Source organism: Cornus florida, unplaced genomic scaffold (genome assembly GCF_030987335.1).
Source record: "Cornus florida cultivar Cherokee Brave unplaced genomic scaffold, ASM3098733v1 CherokeeBrave_3.0.0_Hap2_Chr07, whole genome shotgun sequence".
NCBI classification, from domain to species: domain Eukaryota; kingdom Viridiplantae; phylum Streptophyta; class Magnoliopsida; order Cornales; family Cornaceae; genus Cornus; species Cornus florida.
Window position 1 is genome coordinate 12,040,822 of NW_026775577.1, and position 19,334 is coordinate 12,060,155.

General features: G+C 38.7%; 1 protein-coding gene across 1 annotated transcript; it reads right to left on the minus strand.

Moving 5' to 3' along the window:
- Positions 1-5,866: 5,866 nt before the first annotated feature.
- LOC132266359 (DNA repair protein RAD4) lies at positions 5,867-19,288 on the minus strand. The gene is made up of 14 exons (XM_059767214.1): positions 18,949-19,288; positions 18,157-18,213; positions 17,910-18,031; positions 17,343-17,666; positions 17,142-17,234; positions 15,559-15,651; positions 15,295-15,396; positions 14,414-14,463; positions 10,491-11,252; positions 8,692-9,061; positions 8,406-8,600; positions 8,144-8,296; positions 6,976-7,185; positions 5,867-6,654 (listed from the first exon to the last, which is right to left on the minus strand). The coding sequence occupies exons 1-14, from the start codon at positions 19,106-19,108 to the stop codon at positions 6,259-6,261; spliced, it is 3,087 nt and encodes a 1,028-aa protein (XP_059623197.1). The 5' UTR covers positions 19,109-19,288; the 3' UTR covers positions 5,867-6,258.
- Between the last annotated feature and the right edge of the window lie 46 nt (positions 19,289-19,334).

The following is a 19,334-nucleotide window of genomic DNA, read 5'->3' on the forward strand; positions in this document are numbered from 1 at the left end:
CTATTTGGTGAAGTAATCAGGTGCTAGCAGAACGTACTTATTCTACGATCTTGCAGTCAGCAAAGGGCCAACCACTTCTATCCCCCACTGCGCGAAAGGCCATGGGGTGGCCATTACGTGCAGGTCTTCAGGTGGTTGATGTATCAATGACCCAAACCTCTGGCATTTATCGCATCTTCTAGAGAATTCTTCTGCATCTCGTGCCATGTTTGGCCAAAAGTACCCCTGTGTCATTGCTTTATGTGCTAAAGATCTTCCTCCTGAATGATTTCCGTATACTCCCTCGTGAATGGTTCGCATAATCTACCTAGCTTCTGTTGGGGTAGCACACTTCAAATATGGACCCGAGAAGGAGCGTCTATACAACTGATCATGCACAATGGCATACTTTGCCGCGTTGGACCTAATTTTTCTTACCTCATCCTTCTGCTCGGGGAGTGCACCATTACGTATGAAAGCCATGATTGGATCAATCCAGTTCGGCTCATATGGTATAACATTAACATGTTGAGTGCTTGGATTAGGTAGCTCATCAAAAATGGAAGGTTGGATCAGTACGTCAACCGGGATGACCCTAGCCAAAGTCTCTCCAGAACTGGATGCACTACAAGCCAAGCGGTCGGCATCTTCGTTATACTCTCTCGGCAATTGGATGAACCTGATTTGATTAAAGCCCTTCGCCTCACGCAGAACCGCAGTTCGGAATGCTTCCATGGTCTTATCCTTAGCCCCATATTCCCCATTGACTTGCCGAATGACTAGTTGTGAATCACTATAAGAGATCAGATTCTTGATCTTCAGTTCTTTAGCCAACTTCAGCCTAACTATCAACGCCTCATATTATGCCTCATTGTTGGTTGCGTTGAACTCAAGTCTTATCGCTTAGCTCAGCATAGTTCCTTCTGGTGTTCGCAATTGGATTCCAATCCCTGCCCCCATTTGATTCGAGGAGCTGTCCACGAAGAGCTTCCACAAGGAACAATTATAATCCTCCACCAAATCTTCAACATCACATTCAAGTAGGAAATCCGCCACCGCTTGACCTTTGATTGCCGTCCTGGGCCCACTTGGTCATTCTCCCCGATAGGTCCGGTTTGTGGAGGATCATTCTCAAAGGGAAAGTTGTTAAAACGACGATCGGATGAGATTCAAAATAATGTCTAAGCTTCCTTTTTGCATTGACCAGCGACAAGATCATTCATTCGGCCCTGGAGTACCTTCTTTCCTGCTCAGACATTGTTTTGCTAACATAAAACACCGGAAACTGCTTTCCTTCTTTGCAACGGATCAGAACGGCATTAGTCGCTATACTAGATACCCCAAGATACAGAAAGAGCTTTTCATTCGGCTCGAGAGCAGACAGAACCGGAGGATTACCCATGTATTCCTTCAGGCTGGTTAGCGCCTGTCGTTGCTCATCCCCCCAGGTTTGCCTTCTGTGCTCTCGAATTGTATCAAAGAAAGGTTTACAGCGGTCCGAAAGCTTGGAAATAAATCGGCTCAGTGCAGCTATCCGACCTGTGAGTGCTTGCACCTCTATAATTGTCTTTGGCTCTGCATTTCTGATCAGGGCTTCTGCCTGCGCTGGGCTGGCCTCAATTCCTCTATGATTGACCACATGTCCCAGAAATTGACCGAAGCTTACGCCGAATGAGCATTTGGCCGGATTAAGCTTCATCCCATACTGGCGCAACACATCGAACACATCTTGCAGGTGCGCTAAATGATTGCTCTTCTTCTTACTCTTGACCACCATATCATCAATATAAGCCTCGACAGTGCTTCCCATTTGGCCCTTAAAAATCTTGCTGATCAGCCTCTGATAAGTAGCTCCAGTGTTTTTTAATCCGAACGGCATGACTTTGGAGCAATAAGTCCCTCGTTCAGTAACAAACAAAGTTTTCTCTTCGTCAACTGGATCCATGGGAATTTGATTATAACCGGAATAAGCATCCAGGAAGGTTAACCGCTCATATCCTGTGGTGGCATCTACCATTTGATCAATCATTGGCAATGGGAAACTATCCTTTGGGCAAGCTTTATTCAGATTAGTGAAGTCAATACACACTCTCCGCTTCCCATTCTTCTTCTGCACTACAACAACATTGGAGATCCAGGGCAGGTACTGAACTTCTCTGATGAATCCGGCTTCAAGTAGCCGATCAACCTCCTCAGCTATAATCTGATTTCGTTCTGGAGTAAATCTTCTCTGCTTCTGCTTCACTGGCTTTACATTCGGATCTACATTGAGGGAATGACAGGATACAGTAGGATTTATCCCTGGCATATCTGAATGGCTCCATACGAATACATCTGCATTTCGAGTCAAGAAATCAGTCAACTCTAGTTTTTCTTCTTCAGTAAGTCTGGTTCCCACCCTTGTTGTTCGGTCCGGTTTCTCATGGTCAATCTTCACTTCATGAAGGGGTTCTGTGGTCAGAACTGGTGGCTTCTCCTCCCTATCCTTGCTGGGAAGAGGGTTCTATAATTGCTATTTTGGACTGGCAGAACGGATGGGATTTTTTCCTTTTCCAGCAGATTTCAAAGTTACTGAATAACATTCTTTAGCTACAACCTGGTCCCTGTGTATGTCTATCACCTTGGTCCCATCTGGACCCAAACCTCGCATCACTTGATGCAAGGTTGACGGGACGCCCTGAACTCTGTGAATCCATCCTCTGCCCATCAAGAGGTTGTAGGATGGATGAATTTCTACGACCACAAAACTTTCAGTCAAAACTCGCTCAGCAGCTTGTACTGTCAATTCCACCATTCCAATGGGTTCCACTCGCTTCCCATCAAATCCGAGCAACGGATTTCCTGTGGGTTTGAGTTTTTCGGGTTCGATCTCCAGTCGGTCGAACGTTACCCTGGGCATGACATTCACACTACTTCCTGGATCAATCAGAACTCTTTGAACCAGGCATTATGCAACTGTCAGACTGACGACTAATGGATCTTCATGAGAAATCTAAACGCGTAGCAGGTCCGTTTTATCAAACTTTATCGATGTGGACGCGTTCTGCTAGTGCAAAGCATGCATACTGCCAATCCTTCTTTTCAACTGGGTCTGGCGTAACCTCATTCTGAGCAACTCTTCTGACTCCGTCATTTGTTTAGGCCGGCCATGAATTGCATTTATAATCCGGACAGGCTGAGAGTTGTGTTGGTTCGACCTCTGGTTCCGCTTGATCTGCTCAGTCGGGCAGTTCTGCTCTTGCGCCGGACCTTGAACATAGCTTGCAAATTCCCCCTTTGCAATTAGCATCTCTACCTGCCTCCTTAGGTTCCTGCATTTGTTAGTCTGATGTCCAAAATCACTATGGAAAGCACAATGTTTAGTTTGATCCCTCTGTTCAAGAGGTTACCTGATTGGCAGAGGAGAACGAAACTTATCTTTGTTCTCTTAGTATAGCCTTGCTAAAGTGACTCTGAGTGGAGTGACTGATTCCTCCTCCCTGGGCCTTTTCTCCGCCTTCCATGAGGGGTGACGTTGCGGCTGAGCTTGCTTTTGCCGGATCTTGGCTTTGGACTTCTCTTCCGTCGAAATAATTGACGTCTTCCTCAAATTAGCTGCCTCTTCCTCCTCAAGACGGACAAAACCGTTAGCTCTCTCGTTCAGCTCGTCCATGGTCTTTGGCGTATTAACCACCAAGCTGGTGTGGAACGGCATCCCCCAGTTTATTGCGAGTTTAAATGCTTGGATTGCTGTGGACGGATGGCACTCCATTACCATGCTTTTAACGAGGTTGAACCGGGTGAGAAAAGCTTAGAGCTGTTCATCCTAATGCTACTTCATTGTGAAAAGGCTTGATACATCCTTAGCAGGACGTTTATTCCCACAGTACTGGCTTATGAACTTATCGCATAAGTGCTGGAAACTGGCGATTGAGCCCTGAGCTAGATTCTTGAACCAATTGAGCTGGTCCAACCAAGCTCGTAGGGAAGCATTTGCACATTAAAGGATCATTATTAGTATTCAAAGTCATTTTCAACTGAATATGGTAGATGTGATCGACCGGATCGGTTGTTCCGTCAAACAGAATGAAAACCAGCATGGAGAACTTCTTCGGATTCGGCTCGTTCAGAATTTCATCAGTGAACGGAGATGCAACCGTCCTTGCTGATGAGCGCAATGCTTCGTTTTCCCTTGAAAACCGTGACGGAAACCCCCGATCGGCAGATCTCCTTTCTGAACTGTGGTAATCAACTGTTGCTAATGAAGGTCGATAAGGCGAATCGAACGACCTATCCTCCGCAAACTCACTCCGCCACGGTGACGCAACCCTATGTTCATATGCCGGTGCTTCCTCCCTCATAATACGTTCGTGATGCGATTCCAGATGAATAGATCCTTCTCGATCCTCTACTCGACGGACATTCGGAGGCAGATCACCGATTATAACTTCATCACGACGTGGATCAACACGATTGACACCTTCTGGATCACCTTGACGATCAGCTTGGGACGGTAAAGCTCCCTCTCCTTCAGGAGGTGGCCTCGGAATTGCAGGAGCCTCACGACGCTCCATTCCAGCTCGTAGCTTTGCATTCTCTTTCCTCAAAGCGTCGATCATGTTCATCAGCTCATCGAGCTTCGTCTACTTGCCGTTCTCCAAAGGATTTGAGTTCACCTCTCCGATCATCATTCCAGATCGAAGCAAAGTCATCAACTGCAGATTTCTTGACCAGATCGGAGTTCTGCTAACACGCGCACACCAGATCTGAACTCACACTTGCTGATTCAGTCCATTACTGGCCGGATTCAGTAATCACAACAGATCGCAATTGTGTAGTTCGCAGGATCAAGCACAGATCTAATCTGCTTGGATCGGATGCCAACTTCTCGAAATCAACCGGAGCCTGGACTCATCGAGACAAATTGTATTATCACCAATGTTGATTCAGCTTTCGCAGATTAATCGTCTTCCTTGCATAGTGCTTTGAATCGATTCGATCTGGAACAACATCAATCAATCCTTCCTGTTCTTCCCACAGACGGCGCCAATTGAAAGTACAAAGAATTTCTCCCAATTACAGAGAGAGAATTTCTTCACTCCCAATGCTTTCTAACCTCTTTTCCCTCTCGATTTCCCTTATTTATAGACGGTTATAACCTCCTCTGACCTGGGCCTTATCTGCTCCCTTTTGCCTGGACTTAACTCTTCTCATTTTAATATGGGCTTCTGTAATGACTTTATGGACCTGGACCCATCCCGCGAGAACTTGCTCCATCCTGTTTGTCCATACCCGACCCATCCTTTGCAATACGGATCATACCAAGCCAGTGTCATTTTGGTGTCCTCAACTTTTTTAGTTGAAACCCAATTGAAAGATTTGCTTTTAGAAGTTACAAGGAGGCGGAGAACTGGTATGTTCTTTCTTGCAGAAAAATAGGTAGCATTACTTTCCCAAAAAAAAAATAGGTAGCATTGGAAGAAACTAGTATAACGACATAGATCCATAGTAAATCGTCAAAGTTTCAATTATTCAATGAACAGAAGAATTAAACAAGGATATATAGCTCGGAAATGTAGAACAAAAATCCGTTTATTTGCATCAAAGCTTTCGAGGGGCTCATTCAAGACTTGCTCCAACTATTAGCTTTGGTTTTCGCTAATCGGGGTAGACATAGGCAAAAGAGAAATAAATGACTTGAAGCCATAGATTCACCAGTATTCTAGAGGGAATGCAGGCTTTGACTTGATCAGAGATCTACTGGGATCTAAAATTGAACTTCCAATTTACCTTTCATAATGCTTCTGGCACCTGTGGGTGGGTGTGTGTGTATGTGTGTGTGTGTGAGAGAGAGAGAGAGATTTACTTCAGTAGTCCAAATAAAGAACTGGTACAAAACTTCCCTGAATTAGATACACATAAAGAACTAGATATATTACATCAGTGAAGTTTTACAGTGTCTCAATAAACTAAAATAAATCACAGGATGGATACAACACATCTAAATAAAAGCTAATCATGTTGCTAATATCACAAATGAACTTAACTATCATCACTAACATTATATAACTGACCACATTGTTAGCTTGAGAGGTATCTAATCTACTGCCACTCTCCCCAAGGAGAGAAGGTGCAAAGTTCAAATCCCAGTCGGGACACGAGTTCTTGTGTATTACAACTGTTCAAAGAAAACAACATTAAATGACTGCTCTAACAAAATGCCAGCCCATAATCTTATGTTGCTGGCAAAGCAACATCATGAACACAATATTAACAAGAAGAAATATATGTAGTGAGATGCTACAACTCCTCCACCTGAATCTCAAAACCACAACGACACCGCTTGGTCCTCGTTGAACTCTCTTCGTCAAAAGTCTGATCATCTATCAAAAATATATGCTCATGACCTTCTGCAGGAAACCTTGCTGAAATATCTAGCTTGCTTTCTCGTACATCCTGTTGCTGACAAACAGTAGATTGCCTGCCATCCCCATTAACATCATTTTCTGAACCAACTTTATCCTCCCCTTTCTGAATGCCATCATATATTTGTGATGGCTCACCATCGCCATAAGTGTTGTTCAACCTTTGCCGGGTAACAATCGACGAAAGAAGCTGATACCATCTTGAAATAGCTTGTCTCTCGATTCTCTTCTTTTCTTCAGCCTCTCTTCTCTCTTCTTCTTCTGCATATGCCTAAAGAACAAGTAACCAACAGAATTGAGATTCAGCAACTTCTCAATTCAATAATATATCAGTAAGTATATATCATTGAATGGTGAAAGGATAGGTCGAGGAATACGTATAGTGGTTGCAAGATTCACAATATGAAAAATAACTGGGGCATCATTACTAGCTGAACAGATAAAAAAGCATAAAACATGCTTTGGATTCGGCAATTGAAAGGGAAAAATTAAGGACAACACCGAAATGGTGTTCATCCGATAAATTGAGACTTGTCAAAGTTCACATGAACACCAGTTCAACCACAAATTTGAGCTTCATAGCATAATATACCTCTAAAATAGAATCCTTGAACTCAGCACACACCACAATGCCATCATATACAGGTACAGAACGACCATTTCTGAACTCAAATCCAACCATAGCAGGCGCATAATCAATTTCCAGCCTCTTTGCAACAGCAAACACCCTGGGAAACCTCAAGTGCACAGTTCCTGGTGGGAGGGACTTCTCAGACCATACATCCACTTGGCCTCGTTCATTCTGGAAGAAAAATTCATAGCTCATTAGTTGCGATCTATAATAAAAAAACATAAGAACTAAAGAACATCCAAATTCAGGATCTATTCAACCCTATTGATCAGTAAATGAAAAGGTACTAGCATCAAGGAAACAAGAGTATATCCACTCAGACAGTATGTGTAGATCAAAAGTTCACAATAATAGATCAACACTTGCTAGAAATGTTTTCCAGTGAGGGGTTTGAGTAGGATTTCAGGCCAAAAACAGATTTGGCTAGTTTTAAAAAACCTCTAATTAGGATAAGAGATGAAAATTCTTAAATCCACTTGGGGATTTGAAGGGGAAATTAGAAGCCCCAAATAAACAAAAGATTAGATCTAGTAAAAAACAATTGTTATTTTCAAATCCTTAAAAGGATAGAATTAAAAGCTCAGGTGATGTCGAACTCTCCCAATGAATTGAAAGCATCTCCATAGGCTTGGAAAATACTCCCCCCTCCCAATTATCTTCCTTTCTTTTATTTTTTCCCCCAATGAATTAAAGAATTAGATTTTATTGGTTTGGTTAAATTATTAAAATAACTACTTTAACAAAAATATATAGGTTTTAATTAAATTAGAAGCTTTAGTTAATGGTTCTCAAGTATTGATCAGATCCCCAACAATTAGATCTAGGTTTCATTTGGGATTTAGCATGGATGGTAAATTTTAATTAGAATGGATTTATTATAAAATATATAAATAAACTCATGCTTGATCATGGATGATAAATGGCAAATTTTAGTTTTGATGATGGAGCATTAAAGACAAATCTCTAAAGTTCAAAGTATTATCCAGAAAATTTGCGAACTTGGTAATTTTAAACCCCTTCATTTTAAATTTCAGTCACATATATATTTTTTCATCCAAATGTACCCTAGGTTGCACATGATCTAATCTTTCCACGTAAACTACATCTGTTGGAAATAAAAGAATTTCACCTTTGGAACAATCCCATTTACGGCACGAGGCAGATACAAAGGTTCTGTTTGCCATTTCCCATATAGAGTAATAGTTCCTTGACAACCTTCTTCACCTGAATCATCAGCTTCCAATACTCGTGCTTTGCTGGACTTTAAAGAACGTTTCAATTCCTGAACAAAAGAAAGCAACTTGATGTAGATCTACAATGAAATATTCAACTATCTACATGACTTGTGCACATATTACCACACAACTTTCATTACAAAAGCCAGATCAGACCTTTGCTGGAAGTTCGTTGGCTTTGACTTGCAACCCCTCACGCAGCCATCTTTCCTTTGTATGGAGTGTTTGGACACAAGTTCGTGGATAAACTGGATGACCAGAACAAAAACCCAAAATGGGCCCCTTTGGGTAAAGTATCTCATACTTGGTAAGCCATCTTTCAATAGCATATAAATGATGGTTCTTATAGGCCTGCACATAACTGAGTTCTGTAAAGAAAAACAATTGTAGAATAACGAACAATTTTAAGATCCACATTAATCCAACCATAAATCCACCACACCTGTTGATTAGTTGGAAGAGGCTCAGTTAATGCCCTAGTTTCCAATTCCATATCCTCGAGAGAGGTTCTTGTAGCTACAAAAGAACTCCTCACAGAAGAATCTGCATCCATTTCCTTACCATGGTGCTTGGGCACTTCCACAGTTAACTTCCCCTGTGAGGTGACAATGTCTGGTAAACGACAATCTTGTGCTGGATTGTCAGAGCTTCCGGGTACTTCTACTTTCTTGTGTCCATTTGAATGATCTTGTTCCAAATGGACCACACCTCCAGTTGCTCCCGACTCCAAGTCCTTTAATGGCGCTAATACCGCATCCCACCAGATTGAATTAATTCGATGTGATGCTATCTTGTACCACTTCATACAATACCTGAAATATAAATGTATTGGTGACTTATGGGTACTGAGATAAACACAAAGGGGAAAACTAGTTCACCAACCCTCTGGGCAATTCACAGTATTTGGAATTGCTAATAGTAATTTTTTGTTGGGACACAAATTAAGTGGGTAACATAATAATAATAGTCTTCTCAGCGAATTAAAAGTGCTTGCAACGAATTCTCTCAAAACAGGGAGGCCAAAAAATTATATATATAACCTTGACTATGCATCTTGACCTTTGAAACTGTAGAATATTACTCAATCCCACAAAAAGTGTCCCTTTTCGGGAACCTAACTTTTTAAGAGGGTAGTTTTTAATTTTATTTAGTTATTTATTTATTTATTATTGTAGTGGTAGGGAATGAATTTCCTAATATACCCTTATATGGTGGGTCCACATGCTTTTATAACTTCAAGGCAGGAGGGAAAAGTAGATATATTAAAAAAAAATAGTACATTGGATTTTGAATTGGGACAATTATTTTGGGAGAGCCAAAAATGGAAAAGTGGACACTTTTTGTGGGACAGAGGGAGTATATTATAAACTGTTAACAATAATATATATTATATAAATACCCACATCACATAGCATTTGTGATTGCATAATTTTTACATGACTATACCCTATCGAATATGGAGTTGTCCATTACTTCAAGTGCATGCGAAAACAAAGTTGCCTAATGGAAGTATAGAGGACACACATGTAGATGTACAAACGTGCATGCAAGTGAGGGGAAATATATAGCATCTTTTGAAAAACATTTAGTAAGAAGAAGAAGAGAGAAAGAGAGAGTATCATGTGTATAGTTGATCTGACATATGTAACTGACTTATTTTAGTAGGGGAAAAAAACTGACTTAATTCAGTAAAAAAGAAAATAGGTTCCTTTTTGGGCATCTAATGACGTTTTAAGCAAACTCATAAACCACTACCAAACCTTTTCCTCATATTCACTATGTAAATTTTTAATATGTCACGTATTTCAACTCAAACCTTATCATGAAATTCTGATTTCATGTCAATCAAAACCAGAGAGATTTATAAATTAAGTATTCCCCACACTATTTAAATGTATTCGATCCAAAGAGCAAGTTGTAGGTTGAAGCGTTATTTTCATCATTTCAGTAAGTTACTCATGAGATAAATGTTTCATGAGCTTAAATCTCAGCTCAGCTCATTTGCAGCCCTATTAAGATATCAAGAGAGTCGAGAGACACTATGAATGTAAGTGGTTTCAAAAGTAAAAGGTTCATTGAGTGATGAGCTTACAAGAAATCTGCAATGCAATGAGTAAACTTATTTAAAACATCACTCTGAGAAGCAGATGGTATTCAAAGAACTCAAAAATATTCTTCAATTAAAAGGAAAATACATGTTTTAATATAAAAGTAAGCAGAGTGGATATGATAAACAGGAACCTGCGGGTCACATCTTTAGCCCCAAGCCCTGCAAAGGCAACAGCATATCGCAAAGAAGTTTTGCAGGCAGCAGCTGCAGACTCTACTTTCTGTTCTCCATCAACAATTGCATTAACAGCATCAATGTGAACCCACTTTCCCGTCAAATTCTCTGCACTGCAGTAGACTTCTGCCCAATACAGAGGAGCCCCTACTTTTCTCGATCCAACTGCAGTAGAGATCCCCTGGGAGGAAGATGATTCTTCACATTTGATTCTTTTTGTTCTTCTAAAAGGAGAAGATAGATTTACTGAGTTGCCATGCATGTCATTCACATCTGAACTCATATTGCTCTCAGGAATCCCAACCGCTGTGGCAGAAAGAGCCATTTCCAACTGTATCTCAAACTCACGATCACCTTTCCTCTTTGATCCTTCAGATTTCTTAACAGGGGGTGCATCAGAGATATCATCACATGCTTCACAACCTAATGAATCCAGACCATTCAACTGATCAGCCATGGGAAAAACTTTGGATAGAAAGGTGTTGGTAGTTGACTTGCTATCTCTAGTTCTGCATGCAACCCTTGAAGAAGTTTCACAGACATCCATGTCAATTGATGATGATTGTTTAACAGGAAATGCAGAAACCTGATTTGCTCTAGTCACCATCGGTGTCGAAGAGTTAAATATCCCCCCGCCTGCTCTGGTTGCATCATGACTAATGGATTCAGATTTGTCAGCATCAGGTTTCAAAGAGGCCACATCCAAAATGGATACAAACCTGAAAATAGATAGATGCTATAAAATATGTACTTTTAAGAGATGAGTCAGATGACACTTCCTAAAATCATAAATTCAGACTTCACAAGGAATAACTAAATATGTAAAGCAATTATAACAGGTCCTTTCTCAATCACAATACATCAATGTAGAAAAGTAAGCACTGAAAATTAAGAAGTGTAAATGAAATCATTTTGAGCTAATAAGGGACCTCTAAGTTCAGAGAATCCCCATGACATCCTACGAAATCATCAAAGATGGTTACAAAATCAGTAGGCAATTCTTTGCTGGCACTGCCAAACATGCATCTGTGCACGCTTAACTGCTAAAAAAGGACCTATGATTGTAGATCTCTGCAATCTCAATTCAACCTTAATAAATATTTTGAAGCATTCAGAGCTCAAGCATCAATGATCCAATTACCATTGACTGCTGGACACAGATTCAGAAGTTTATTTCAAAAATCTGAAGTGAAAGAAATGTAATTCCTCAGACTTAGATTTGAACACTATCACTTCAATAAATGAGTAGGTCAGATCACCTTCCGTATCCTCAAAACTCTCTTTTTTTTTTTTTGAACATTATATGAGAAGTAAGTGTATCTGTATATATATATGTATCTCTTTTTCATTCACCTCATCCTCTAGACCTGGAACAGTCTCTTCATCTGCTTCTTTGGATGCATATGTTGATGTTTATGCCACTGTGGTTGATTCTACGAATTTGGACGGGGTGCTGATCCAGCTTGGAAAACAGCTCCTACTAAATCTGATGGTTAACTAGAAGCGACGATGTATGAGTATCAGACAGGTTTTTGGACTATCCTGTCCATATGGCCTCTTTGGAAAACATAGCCAGGGCCCAGGACAACTCTAGAAACTCAAACCAGTGGAGCCTAAAATTGGTTTTGGTCATTGGACACATGTACTTCAGCTTTTTACAAGGGTGCAAGAAAAGGTTATAGGGTTTCTAGATAAAAAAAGGGTTTGGATAAGGTTGGGATTCAAAGTAACTGGCAGTTGGAATTTCATAAGCCTGATTGCCGGAAATTCAGGAGAGCAACAATTTTGGTTTTCAGTCGTTACTTGTAATTTGTATGTTAAAATGTAAGGGTTGGGATGATTAGGCTTTTCTGACCTAAGTTTTGAAGATGAAAAAGGGGTTCTTCCAGGACCGAGGACAGTTACTAAATAGAAAGGAAGAAAAGGAAAAGAATCTAGGAAATTCATCACAATACCTCAAGAATAATCCCCCAAGGTAAGGTTGTATCATGCATAATTCATAACTGCAAGAACTTCTCTCCATGAAATTCCCAGTGTGTCCCTTTTCTTGTTAGGGTGTTTTTCATTATCCACCCACATTTGAAAAAATCTTAACATCAAGTTTTACTGTTGAAGCGTGAAAAACCACGAACTATGCATCTCTGAAGGAAAGAAATTCCAAAGTTGATTTGAGATAAATTTCCCCTTTGGGAGTTATAACGATTATACTAAAGAGTCCTTCTGGATAATTAAGGCTTTGTAGGCTACAGTTTTGAGAATATCAAATAGGGTTTGTCCCAGGACTCTGAACATGAACTCATAAATAGTAATTAAAGAGAAAAAGAAAAGAAGAAAAAGACAAGAAGAAGAAAAATCTAAAGCCTCACCTATATCTCCTTAGAAATCACCCCTACATCCTATTTTTAAAGCTTATTTCATCCTAATTTTACTTGGTTTACGACCCTAAAATAGGAAACTCAGAAGCTTTTTGACTACTATGAACATCCTAGAACAAACAATCACAATGCAATATTGTAACTTTACCAAAAATAGCATCCATGGACAATGACATGACAAAAGTCTAAAGGCCATGTCAAGCAAATCTAGACATTAGCAAAATACCCTACTCTTAAACAGAAGAAATCATAAATGAAACTATATGAAACACAACTCCAAATGAACATTAAATAAGACTTGACTAAACCCAAAACTTAAACAGGAAAGGTTCCAATCGCACTCCATATAAAATTCCCAGTTTGGCCCTTTTCTTGTTAAGATGCTTTACATCACTCGTGCCTTGAGGTGCACCTGAAGCATAAATTTAAGCATCAAGGGATATGGCGTATTTGAAGTGGAAGCCAAGTTTTTAAAATTCATCTTAAATATTCAAAAAATTTGCCTAGTCCAGAAAATGAGAACAAAGTTATCAATCATAGTTGTCAATCATAATTGATGGAAGAAAATTCATATTCTTCTTCTAGAATTTAATCTGAGAGGATGGTTTATTGGGTTTGAAGTTTTAGGACTCTTTAAGGCTCTCAAAGATTGTCTAGAAACTTGGAGCCGCTGATTCACAAACCAACTACTCCACAAATCCTCTTTTTGTCATGCGCAGTAGAATCATTTGTATATGATTTTTTAACATATATCTCTTCGATAGGTAAAATATATTCCATTAAGAATGCCAAGAAGGATACACATATTTTAGAAATGTATAGCAAGCACTACAGTATTTTAACAAATTCTACTAATATCTTCATCATCATATTTATGCTAGACAGAAACACACATTGAACATGTCAACCTGTCACAGAAAGACGACTACGTGAACCTAGCAACTGTGGAAGTGATTCGTGGAGCAAACACTTTAGAAAATTCTACAAGCAGAAGACAAGACTGAAGCATAGATTGGCTTCATATAGCAGTAAATATTTTCAGATGGAAAAAGAAAAAAATTATGACCTCTGCAGACAGGTTTCACTGCCTTACCATCAATATGTGCAATTTAACTTCCTTAAACACCCTAGTAAATTTTCTAACTCAAATCACATCAAAGCCTTTTTTGTTTCATGGAGCAAACAGCGTTTTCACATTGGAAGTAAGTGATGCTAACATGCTATATCCGCATGAGCTTTATGTAAAAAGAAGTATGAAGAAGCATGCCTCATGCTGCAATCGCAGTGCTTACAGTTTAGGACAAGATGTTCATGCAGAAAATAAGGAAATAAATAAAGAGGACAGAAAGAGAGAAAACAAAACCTAATATTTAAAATAACAAAAGCAACGAAAGGAAACAATAAAAAAAAAAAAAAAAAAAAAAAAAAAAAAAAAAAAAAGTGCTGATTGTTAAAAGAAAAAAAAAATTGAAAATACCATTCTCAGTTTTGTTATAACACCGTACCGGGTTGTAAGATTCAGAGCTCTGAATAGTGCAACAGATAATGCAGCCACCTGCACCCCAAAATAAAAATAAAAAAAGAAAAGAAAAAAGAATGTAAGTTTTCCTCGGAATCCAAAACATCATGTACATTACAACAGACTAAATCGCTTTGTGCAGCAAGCAGCAACTAGGCTCTTTTCCAAAAAGGCAAATACATAATCAGATAACCACAGGAAGGAAAGCTGTTCGCAAGCGTTGCGAAAAGAATGAATGATTTTGCACAATTTCTACAAGTAGGGAGACATTAAGGAAAATATTGTCTCTACAAGTTGAGGAACACTTAAAAACAAATGGTAGAGCAGACATAACAAGCTAAAAGCCCAACCAAAAAAAAAAAATGGTAGAGCTGACATAACAAGCTGAAAGTCCAACACCACCCAGATGGCTTAAATATATTTAAATCCAAGTTCATCGTCCCATTATACATGGTCTGGAGAAAATGTGAATAAGTTCATGGCTTGGTACCCATTGAATGGAGCTGGGGATCACAGTCAGCCTCTTTACCGCACTTTCTTATTGTTTAAATACTTATCTAAAGGAAAGTGGTACTTCTTTTACAGCTTGTTGATCAGGTTTAAAAAAATCCATTTTACTGGTTCCTTATAGAATATACTTCTTCCTCTTGGGCCTGAAGTAATCATATACTGTGAATTTTCCCTTCAAATTCTTATTTTCATTTACACATTAAAGGGGTAGCAGTCCGAAATAAATTGTTCATGCAATTGCAATCCCCAGTTGATTTATAGTTTACATCCCTTACAATTTATATGCATCCTTCAATGTTTAATTAACTTTCTACAGCAAGGAAAGGCAAAAAATAAATTACATTTAATTAATTGTACCTCCTCTGGAGTCCCTTCACGAGTCTCAAGAGCAAATGCCAGGGCTGAATGAAATGATCTCTCTGTACTGCTTGGAGTTCTAATACGAAAGTTATTATGAAACTGCACGTGATGCAAAAAAGCACAACAAATAATAAGTAGAGAAAAACAGTAAAAGACGGGTCTCTACATGGAAAACAGAAAATAGCAAAAGAAGAAGAGAAAAGGTAAAATTTATAACAAAATAGAACAAAAGAATAAAAAATATTAACAAAAACACCATACCCAATTGACAAGCGGAGCCAAAGCATTTGCAGTCAGTTTTGTGACATCTGATATTTTCAGCAGGTGTGTTGGTAGAAGTGAAAGTAAGGAAGCCTGCCATGACAATTAAATTTTATAAGGATTATCAAACTATGCTTGTCTTCTTCTATTTAAATAAGTGGAAAGAATAACGAACAACAAAAAATGAACCAGTAATTCTCTCATCAATTGAAGATAACATTTTGAAACTGTACGATGTGCATTCACACAAGATAGAATCACAAGACACTAAATTAAATATCGAGAACAGGCACCAAAATTACATCCAGAATTAGTTGGGGCAGAAACAGAATACTACAACGAAGATCCCCCTCAAGTTGTGATAAAAAGAAGGAAGAAGAAAAAGAAAAAGAAAACAAGAAGTATGCTAACTCATATCTTTACTTATCACACTCGCTAAACGAATGGATTATGGTTATGGTTATCTTGGCCAGTGGCCACCCATTCTTGGCCAATCTCATTCCTTAAGAGCATTTGAAATCTATAGGCCAAGGGATATTTTATAGAAAGCACCCAAATATACATTAGAGGAATGCAACTTCATAGACTGGAACTTAAAACTACCATATGATACAATTCATAAATAGCTACTCCTTAAAGTTTTAGAAGACCCTGTGTTTAGACATCCATCAACACATGCAAGCAAGCTCACATCCGCAAGTGAATAAATAAACAAATAAATAATCCAATTGATGCAAAGAGGATTTATGGAATTAGAGAAATATTCCAGTTGAAATTCGTAAAATCATAACTTGGTCACTTCCTTTAGAATTCCCAAGGAGACGGAGTGATCCAACTGTCTTTTGCCATCTCACATAGCATATGAAGTTACAAATCCCAATCTCATAATTGGGGGACACCAAGTGAAATGGGAGCCATCACTATAGTACTCATAACATCAATTTTTGGGGTTCCACAAAATGATTGTGTTTCAAAAGTTTTTAGTCACTTAAAATAGTTTTATTGCAATGACCCCATCAAGATGACAGAATTGCGAAGAGAATTATATAAATCGCAAAAACAGAAACACAGAAATTCGATCTCCATGGGACATCCAAGCATCCTAAATGATTAAATTATTTAATCCCCCCTTTCAGTATTAATCCTAATAAGAAACCCTACAAACCCTAGTTTTCCTGTCACAGATTAAATACACCCTGCATAGATGAAATACCTAAAAACTTTACCAGATCATGTTGTCCATAAGCTTTTCCCCCTTCACTAACTCGTCAATTAGGACTTGAAAGTCCATCAATTTACCAGAAAACATAAGGATTTAACTAGACTTAACTGGTAAGTGAATAGAAAAAGAGACATCAGCGACGGCAACCAAAATCTAATTCTAGGAGACTACAATTGCAACTCTAAATTTTTTTAGTTTGCAGGGGAATCGCCGGTGTCCAACACTATGTAATTATGGGAATGTCCTAAGCAGTTACTGTGATCAGATAAAAATGACACATGACAACAGAATATGGAATGAAAACACAGACAAATTTGTAGAGTGAGAACTCAGGTACATATAGAGTGATACAAGCAATAACCTGAATGAGAGGATCATTACAAGCACTATCAATTAACCTCCCCCGTCCTAGTAAACAAAGCAAGTGAACCTTGTGCACAAGCTCGGCCAACTCCTGCAGGAATAATTAGTAATCATTGGGCTCATTCAAGTAAAGAGGCAAAAATTACAATCAAACGGATACCAACTCAAATGCAATTTTTAGCTTCAAAATAAAATTAACCTTGTCTTCAGCAGAAGCTCGACGGATAGGCTTCCGCTTAGCAGAATCTGGTGACCTGTCAAATTCAATTGTCATTCCCCTAAATGTATCATTTTGATGATTGTTTGTAGAATGCAAAATAGGAATAGATCCATCTTCCCAGTCCAACTCGTCTATTTCTTCTTTTCCACCAGTAGCAGTTTCCTGAAAACTTTCCCCCTCGACCATATTTTCCAATGGAGTGTTTCGTATTGCATCTCTACTACAACCTTCAGCCTCTTTTTTATTTTGTGTAACCCTTGTATCTAAACTTTCTTTGTCATTCCCCTCTGACCTACTTTCTAGCTGAAGAATTAAACAAATGAATTAAGAAAAAAAACCAAAGGCTGTGAAATATATCAATATATTTGGAAAATTAGAAATCATTTATAAATAGCATTAAGAAACACTGACTTCAATTATTATGTAAATTTACTTGATAATTTAATAAATTTGAACAAATATTTTTTTGGCAATCATTGTATAAACACTACCGTGCATATCCTTGCTACAATTGGATGATAAAAGAAGGAAGTTCATAAAACTAACCTTGCCTCCAGAATCACATTTACGGAGAGAATTATCTCGCTTCTTGAACCCTGATGAACCCCGTGAATTTGCTCTTTTCAAAAGTTTGCCTACAGCCTCTTGCGACACCGCGGTAAGGGTGCCTGAAACCAGCATTAATTTAACACAACGATTGGTGATGCTTTATGTATTTATTTTAAACATTTTCATTTGATTTCTTAACATGCATTGAACTTAAACTAATATAAACACGGGTTAAAAAACAAACCGCCATCTGACTCTAGACAGCTTCGGTTTTCTGAAGGTTTCATCACTTCTTGGTTGCCTGCCAAAATCATAGAATGCATTAACAGCCCTTATCCATAAGATCGAAAATAATACAACAATTTGTTTGCGGCAAGTAGACCACTAAAGTTCAATTGAATGAAGTTACAGGCTTTCACTTTTTCTCAATATATCATAAAATTCAGTACATTGAGCCAATCTTGGAGAGTATAAGTTCATTACTCCAACTGTACTCACATCACCAAATGCATTAACCCATCTTGGTGAGAATAAGTTCACTACTCCAATGGTACTCTCATCAGCAAATAAAATAAATAAATAAACAAATAAGCAAAGAACTTTGCAGTGTGTGTCCGCAAATTTGTTTACAATAAAAGATAGTCATTGACCATATCCCATTAACATTTTCTAGTAATTGGCTCTGATTGGTGACTGAAAAAAAAAAAAAATGAAAAACAAACAATTGAAAGTTGGGAGTCTTGGACGCAACATTTATATCAAATTTCAATTTGTCGGAAACCTAAACAACAGAGAGCAAGTCGTCAAACTCTGATTGATTGTTTATACCTGCAAGCATTCTCAGCAACCAAACGAAAAAAAAAAATTAGGGTTTTGCAATATAGTATTGAGTCGATAACAATGAGCGAACACCTATTATGCAATAAATCAAAATTTTCCCAAAGATGAATAGAGAAACAGCTCGAGAAATGACACAGAACAATGCTAACATGTATTTATATATAGAGAGAGAGAGAGGCGCGCTTGAAGAAGGTACCGGTTGATTGCTTCTGTTGCTTGGATTGGTTCCTGGTTCGCATTTCTTTGATCGACCGTAGATATATATGTGTGTGTGTGTGTGTAGAGAGAGAGAGGGAGAGAGGCGCGCTCTTTACAGTTTGGGGCTTGGCGGTTAGTGCTCTCCGCAAAGATGCCATAAGTTTGAGCGGTGACGGAGTGAAGAACGCTGCGTTTTGAAGTGCGGATAAAGTGACGTCGTAGACGAGAGGGCGTCAAAGGATTACAGCATGCGAAAATAAATAAAAATAAAAATAAAAAATAGTACAAAACATCTCTTTTATAAGCTACGAAGCAGTGACACTCTCTCGGCATTTCATACCAGTGTCGGATACGTATTCAATGCGAATACGTGTGTCTGACACT